Source organism: Echinops telfairi, unplaced genomic scaffold (genome assembly GCF_000313985.2).
Source record: "Echinops telfairi isolate 266 unplaced genomic scaffold, ASM31398v2 ScPeMD7_7;HRSCAF=31, whole genome shotgun sequence".
Classification (NCBI taxonomy): Eukaryota; Metazoa; Chordata; class Mammalia; order Afrosoricida; family Tenrecidae; genus Echinops; species Echinops telfairi.
This window is the reverse complement of record NW_022103904.1, coordinates 28,324,986-28,332,918: the sequence shown is the minus strand read 5'-3', so window position 1 is coordinate 28,332,918 and position 7,933 is coordinate 28,324,986. Positions and strand designations below refer to the sequence as shown.

Here is a 7,933-nt window from a genome sequence, read left to right as displayed (position 1 = left end):
TACACAATTGATATGTGTATGGATTGTGATAAGAGTTGTATGAGCTCCTAATAAAATGATTAAAAAAAAGAGGGAAGTAAAAGGAAATAGAGGAAGGAACTAGGAGGCAAGGGGTATTTATAGAGGTGTAAATACAGGCATGTACATGTGTAAACATATTTATATATGATGTTGGGGAAATAGGTCTATGTGCATACATTTATAGGTGTAGTATTAAGGTAGCAGATGGACATTGTGCCTCCACTCAAGTACTCCCTCAATGCAAGAATACTTTGTTTTATTAAACTGGCATCCCATGATGCTCACCTTCCTTACATGATTGCTGAAGACAAAGTGGGTACATAAGCAAATGTGGTGAAGAAAGCTGATGGAGTCTGGCTATCAAAAGATATAGTGTCTAGGGTCTTAAAGACTTGAAGGTAAATAAACTACCATCTTAAGAAAATGGTTCACAGGGTGATAGAAGCTGGGTCAGATTCAGGCTAGATGCTGGCAAACCCAAGATTTGTAGGTCATATGGCAGGCTGTTGGATCCAGGCGCAGATAAAGTCAAGGTTGGCAAATAAGGTGGCACGCTGCTAATTCACAAGATTTAAAGGCTAATAAATCTAGGAGTGGCAGGCAACAGGGAAGGCCACTGGTTTGAGTCCAAAGAACTAGAGGTGATGAGCCAGGAATAGGAACCAGATCCACCAAAGAAAAAACAAAAACAAAACAAGCAAGCTTTGCCAAAACATCCATATATATTGGAAACAGTTCATAATCCTGAAAAAATTCCCTTTCAACTGATAGGTTGCTTATAGCAGCTCTCATCATGAATGTGATTACACTATCAGATCTCATCATGAGAGATGAACTTATCACAATTGTCAAACCATTGAGAATCATAGCCCAGTCAAGTATAACCATCACAGCATCAGGATAGCACCCAGCACAGTCAGTGTACATAGTATTTCTTCACTTTACAAAATTATGTTGCATGTGAATTAGGCAGTCCAAATGGCTTTGCCCTTAAACCTATTGACCAAGCTCACTAGGTCTATCTGTTGGGCCCAGACTCCTGCATTGAAGGGGAAGATGTTTATGCTGCAGGCCAGGGGTATACAAGCCCCTCAGATTTAAGGCAAATACATACCCAGGACTCTTCCTTACCACAAACCAAGGACACTGTGCGTGCATTATATCATGTCCCTAATAACCGCGGTTATGCCTCTAAAGCGAAGGATGGCTGGGAGGTAGTACCTTGATCTCTGTTTTAACACGACATTAATTATTTGAAGATACTGGGTAACAAAAGAAGTATACTTTCTATACTTTTGGATTATGGTTGACAAAGTTTTTAGATTTTGCTCACCTTTCTGGAAGCTTGATTTCACTGGGCCACTGCTTCTGCCTGTGCGGCTATTGCCAAGAACAATTTCTCTCCATGACACCAAACCTGAACTGACTATTCAACCTCACCTCTCCACAGAAGCAGAGAGGAGTCCCTGAGAAGTGGGCCAAAAGAGTTGGAACCAAGGGCAATCCTCCTTGACCTCTTCGATTCCCAGCCTGGTGTTGAGGATCCATTGCAGGAGGAGGCATCCCATCCAGGCTGATCAGGAGTGAGACCTGCAGCTGGCCTCTCCCAGGCCCCCCAGTGGCCACTGCTGCCACCTACATGGCTGCTCCTGCTACCTTTCTTGCTCCTTTTCCTTCTGGAGATCTCCTTTTAACTAGTCCATCCTATTGTTACAGGTTAAAATGATAGCAGATTTAGTGAGTAGCTTTGGGGGCTCTGTTTCTGTCCTTTCTCCAGCTCCCAGGCTTATGGACTCTCTGCTCCCAAATTCAGTGTTTGGAAAGAAAGGGGCAAGGTATAGGCAATCCCACGGAGCCAGTGACAGTGTTTCCTGCTCAAGTGTTTAGCTGCCCTGTTGGGCATAATGATACTGTCGATTTTAGGCTTGCAGGAGGTGACATTGCTGGAAGTATCAGGAATAGGAGCTAATGTTCCCTCTTTCCTTCATAACAAGTCTCCATTGATGTACTCAGTCCCAACAGCATTGGAATAGAAAGAGCCTGGGGTGCAGGGAGGGTGATAGGCTGACGTCCTTCATTGCTTCTCTATGCAAAGGGCACTACTGGACCAGCAGCACCTGCATCTCCTAAGGGGCTTAGAAAAACGGTCTCAGGCCCCACCACTGTTTGGACCAGAATCTGCTCTTTCATAAGAGCTATGGTGACTAACAAACACATTTGTGGGTGAGAAGCGCTGCTTTAGCCAATCTTACCCTTTCTTCTTTAAAACGTGGGTTTGGGTTCCACAGTGGGAGAGTTCACAGTATACTTTCTAATAAAGAAGGTTCTAGGTTTCAACATAGGAGCCCTGGTGTTACTCTGGTTACGAGTTGGGCTGTTAACCATAAGGCCAGCAGTTCAAAACCACCAGCCAGTTCCAAGGGAGAAAGATGAGGCTTTCTACCCCTACAGAGTTACAAGCTTGGCAGTTTTCTGTTTTGTTTTTTAAAACTCACCTCCCCTTGGCTCAGGGAGGGCCCTATTAGGGCCGCTGCTGGCCCTAGTCTCAGACCTTCCCAAGGGACAGGGTGTAGAGTGACGGAGCACTCAGCTCGTGGCCACACCGAGAGCTTCCCTCCACCCTAAGCTTGGCAGTTCTACCCTGTCTTATAGGGCCGCTTTGAGTCAGAATTGACTTGATGGCAGTGAGTTTGCTTTGGAGAGATTTCTACATAGTTACATGGAGAAACAAATACGATAGGGGATTTTAGTCAATGGACTAAACAACATTTAGAAACATTCCAACAAAAAGCATTATTCCAGTAAGAGTTTTAAAGGAAAGATATGCTGAGCCTCATCAGGCTGAGGTTGGTGACACAAGCACACGGAGAACCAGGGATATAAAAAGCTTCCTCAGAGAGCAAACTCCCCAACTAGAGAAAATTCCAGAAACTGAGTGGGGGGAAAGGGGAGGGGTTGGAGAGCCAGAAGGTTGGACATTCCACCAGTCTACTCCTTGTCAGGCTTGGAAGGAAAGTGGAGGAGGTGAAGATACCGATGCTTAAAAGAGGGGATAGCTGAACTCTCAGGAATGTTCCTCATCCTTCTAGCAGTAAACTCTACTTTAAAATACCACAAACTGCTTCTTTTATTAATCCTCCAGATGTTGAATAAAACCTAGAAATTATAAATCCTCTAGAGTCCCAATATAAAAAGCCCACAATAATCTGTAAGTGGAAACATGATTTGACAGATGCAGCATCTTTGCTCTGACAAGGCCTCTGAAATATTTGCGTTTAAAAAGAAGATGTTAAGAGTTTGATAAATGGACTTGGCACTCTCCAAGTTCAAAGTGAAGGCCTTACCTGAATCCTTCTTTACAGATGGTACATATCTCTGGTTCATCCGTGCACTTTTTACAGCTTGGGTGGCATTTAAAGCAGCTTTTCTGACCTGGAGAAAAACAGCAATGATAAGGAAAATAAGGGGAAGAATGGAGGTGAATAAAATCTGGGTAAAAAAGAATGTAGCACTGCAAAAACGGGGTGGAAGAAACAGCTCTTCACTAGGGCCAGTTTCCAGAATGGATAAGAATTCATTAACAAACCAGAGGCCACACTGAAAACAGCATGCCCAAGTATGGGATCAGAGTCTCTCGCCCCTCCTTCCTCGGGTAAATGAAAGTCCTCAAACAAATGAGCACCTTTAGGGGTGGCTCCTTTCTAGAGAAGCCCTGCCCCTTCCCAGACCAGCCAAGAGATTAATCAGGTACAAATATTGATCAAAGTGAGAAGTGGGCCCAAGGTGCTCAGTCCAGTGCTTTCACAGATGGTATCCACTGAACTGATGGTAACCCCAAGCTCCCACCTGCATTTGGATAAAGTATAATCCAAGTCACACCCTGCAGCACCTAATCAAATACCCCCATGTGATTACTGATTGGTGGATTACTTGTCTCGAAGAGAGACTGTTCTGGTCCTTGAAGGTCAGGGTTGCCTCATCCCAAGCCTCCCCATGGCATCACCCACATACCATATGTGCTGAGTGAGGAGGTTGGGGAGAAACTGACCGGTGCTGCTATGGGAGAGGCTTGTATGATGGAGCCCCCACTGGAAACAGCTCTTTGGCATCCTGGGGCAGGGACTTACAAAGCTGTGAAATGAATCTTACTTGAGTATTTGCTCACTTAATGAGGCTTTTAAAGACTTTAAAGCTATCCTGGCCTTTATCCTAGAAAAGCAACATTATTACAGCAGGTCAAGAAGCCTCCTGCTCACTAGAACCCAGAATTGGAAGGCATGCTACCTACACCATCATGGACATCAAAACACTTGCTTCTCCATAGCTTTTTTGACAACTTTACTCCATCAACTAAACCAAAACGCTCCATTACACCTTTTCCAAGGCTAGGTGAGTTGGTGAAATACCGGCATGAAGTCTGAAATCTGAACGTTTGTCTATCCCACCCATCTTACTGTGGCTGGTGCTGGAGGCCCATCTGGCAGGTAGAATGGCAAAAGAGCTGAGTTTGATCCAATCTCTGCTGTTACTAGGTCTGGCCCTTTTCTTCCCTCTCAGCTTCATTCCCCAGCTGGAAGGCAAGAACACCTCACCCTTTTCTCAGGAGTGTGGTCAGTAAACAGAAGACAGTATCTGTAAAGTGCTTCTTGAAAATGAGCAGTCCTCTCTCCTGAGGCCCAAAGTCATGCAAACAGTTAACCCGCTTGGCTGCTAACTGAAATACTGAGGTTTGAGTCTACCCAGAAGTGTCTCTGAAGAAAGGCCAGGGGATCTACTTCCAACTAGCCATTGAAAACCCAATGGATCATAGTTCTCCTCTGACACAAATGGTGCCACCATGAGTCAGAGTCAACCTGACGGCAACTGGTGACCTGGGCTGAGCACAGCGGCCACCAGGCTCATCTTCCTTTGTTGAGGACAGTCCACTTCCTGTCTGTGCGAAGACCCCACTGCAACTTAGCATTTCCTCCTTCGAGGGCTCTCCTTGTGTCAAACACCGATCGCCAACACTTGTGCCGACTCCTCTCCTTCCTGTTCCACGCACACGCCCTGTGCTCTAGAGACTCATGTGGTGCATGTGGGCGAGATGGCAGACCTGTAGCACACTCTTGGAACTCCTTTTGGATATCTGAAGTCAGACTCAGCCTGAGAGGGCTAGCTCTGCTGCTTCACCACTTTTCATTGATGATGGCTATCAATCAGCTGTCCCAGGTCCACCGTGAACTGTCTGGACCAGGTTTGTAGGAAACTCCAGGGCTGACTCCTTTGATTCCCGGTTCCTTCCTCCCTATCCTCTGTAGCATGTCCTCCCTCAGAGCAGTGGATACAGGAAGCAGAGGGAGCACGACCCTAAAGAGGGCAGACTCATCAAGTATTGTATTTGTGGACATGCACTTACTTTTGTCAGCGTAAAACCCGACTGGACACAGGCTCACACAGGTGCTCATCTCCTGGTGGAGGTAAAACCCACGGCGGCAAGACAGGCATTGGGTGGGGGCTCTGCCCAAACAGGACTCGCAACCTTTGTGACAGCGGCGACAGCGCCTTGCTTCCATGTCCCCGAAGTAGCCCAAGGGGCATGTGCTCACACATTTCCTGTGGGAAGTAGGTCCATTAGGCTTTTTCAATTAAGCAGGCCAAGGCAGGGCAGAAAATCAGCAACACTGTGATGAAACAAAGGCTTGTGTGAATTCTGAAAATTCACGTCCAAGCCTGTGCGCTGGTGCAGTTGGCAGGTCTGTAAGAACACAGGTAGAGGCTCCACAGGCTGATGAAAGCATCTGAGCCCTTTCTTTTCAAAAAAATCATTTTCTGGGGGCTCATACAACTCTTATCACAATCCATACATACATCGATTGTATAAAGCACATTTGTACATTTGTTCATTGCCCTCGTCATTCTCAAAACATTTGCTCTCCACGTAAGCCCCTGGCATCAGCTCAGCTCCTCATTTTTGTCCCCCCCCCTTTGAACCCTTGATAATTTATAAATATTATTTTGTCATGTACACTGTCAGATGTCTCCCTTCACCCATTCTCCTGTTGTCCGTCCCCAGGGAGAAGGCCGTATGTGAGTCCTTCTTTGTAGAGTTGCTCCAGCGGCAGGGCCTGAAGCGGGGTTGGTGTCCTGAGAGCACCAAGACAATGGAGCCTGAAGGCACTAAGACTTCCAGCTCTGGCCCCACCTAGGGGTCTGTTGGTCATTCTCATGGCTCAGTAGTTAGAGTGTACATAGATGTGGGGTGGTGAAAGAGCCATGTCCATGCCTCACTACACATGTCCCAGCTACAACGAAAACTCATGTATTTACACTGTTCAGGACAAAGCAGTCAAGAGGGGTGTTCACAGTAGTGGGTTAACTGCTACCAAGCAGTGAACATCCAACAAGAATTAGGCAGAAATGGTGGAGCAGACAGTCTCCTACGTGGGAACAAGGCTGGAACTCCTTTTGTTCGGGGTCATGAAGGTGTGGCTGTAGTAGGGCAGGTTTAGGGTGTGGCCGAGCAAATGTGTCAGATCAGGACTGGGAAGAGGCCAGGTTTGGAGTAACCCTGTTTACCCAGGTCTCTCAGAAAGGTAAAATGAATGGTGGAGAAGCATGAAGACTGGTTAGGGGAGAACTGGGTGGAGGTGAACAGTGGGAAGTGCCAGAACAGGAGGGGTCCAGAAGAGAGTTTAATGCCTGGTGTCAAGGACACAGATGGCCAACTCAACACCGAATGGTCAACCTGGTCCTGGGAAATGAGCAACATCCGTTGCCAAATCTACCTTACAATCTTGTGCCCACAGGTCAGAGCCTGCAAAAGGCCACCTCTTTGGGGAAGCAAGGCTCACTGGTTGTTGTGAGAGTCATCAGGAGAGCATATGTGAAGCCCACACCCAGCTCGTGACAAAAGACTGAGAAATGAAGGATGTGGCTCAGCCTGTGTGAAGCGGTGCTACTCACCACTGCAGTTGGCAGTGAGGACACAGGGTGGCTGAAAACAGAGGCCCTTAAAGGCACTTGTGCATATTCTCACCAGTGGTTGGCGACCCTGGCATGCTCATAATGACCCCCATTATGGATTGAACTGTGCCCCCTAAAGCCTGGTTGAAATCCTTACCTCTGCACCTGTGAATGTGACATTGTTGGCAGAGTAGGGCTTTTCCTTTGTAAACTTGATCAGTCAATTAGGTCAAGCTAGAGTAGGTTGGGTCTGGCTCCTAGTTCCTTCGAGTGTTGTTTCATAAGAGAAGACATTGGAAGACAGACACACACACTGTGAAGACTCCAGATGAAAATGAAACTACAAGCAGCAAGCAGATGCCAGCAGCCACCAGAAACCAGGAGCGACATAGAACAGTTTCTCTCTCAGAGCCCTCAGAGGGCCTTCTGACATGTGAGACAAGGAATTGCTCTTCTGATAAGAGAGGTGCTTTATGGTATTTTGTTTTAGCAGCCCTAAGAGATTACGACAATCCCACTTTTTCTTATCATGCCAGCTATTCTTTTTTTTGTGTGTGTGAGTCAGTGAATGAGAGTGAATTAGAGAGTGAGTGAGTGAGTGAGAGTGAGTGAGTGAGTGGGTGAGTGAGAGAGTGAGTGAGTGAGAGTGAGTCAGTGAATGAGAGTGAGTGAATTAGAGAGTGAGTGAGAGTGAATGAGTGAGTGAGAGAGTGAGTGAGTGAATGAGAGAGTGAGTGAGTGAGAGTGAGTCAGTGAATGAAAGTGAGTGAGTGAATGAGTCAGTGAGTGACAGTGAGTCAGTGAATGAGAGTGAGTGAATAATGAGTGAGAGTGAGAATGAGTGAATTAGAGAGTGAGTGAGTGAGTGAGTCAATGAATGAGAGTGAGTGAGAGTGAATGAGTGAATGAGAGTAAGTACGAGAGTAAATGAGAGAGTGAGTGAGTGAGAGTGTGAGAGAGTGAGTGA

General features: G+C 46.5%; 1 protein-coding gene across 1 annotated transcript in view; it reads right to left on the bottom strand.

The window, feature by feature from the left end:
- PCSK6 (proprotein convertase subtilisin/kexin type 6) overlaps positions 1 to 7,933 on the bottom strand; it is a 241,318-nt gene that overhangs the window by 27,193 nt on the left and 206,192 nt on the right. Inside the window, exons 18-19 of the mRNA XM_045286304.1 lie at positions 5,420 to 5,616; positions 3,366 to 3,453 (exon numbers count right to left, since the gene is read on the bottom strand). Coding sequence (XP_045142239.1) covers positions 3,366 to 3,453; positions 5,420 to 5,616 — 285 coding nt within the window. The remainder of the gene's footprint in view (positions 1 to 3,365; positions 3,454 to 5,419; positions 5,617 to 7,933) is intronic.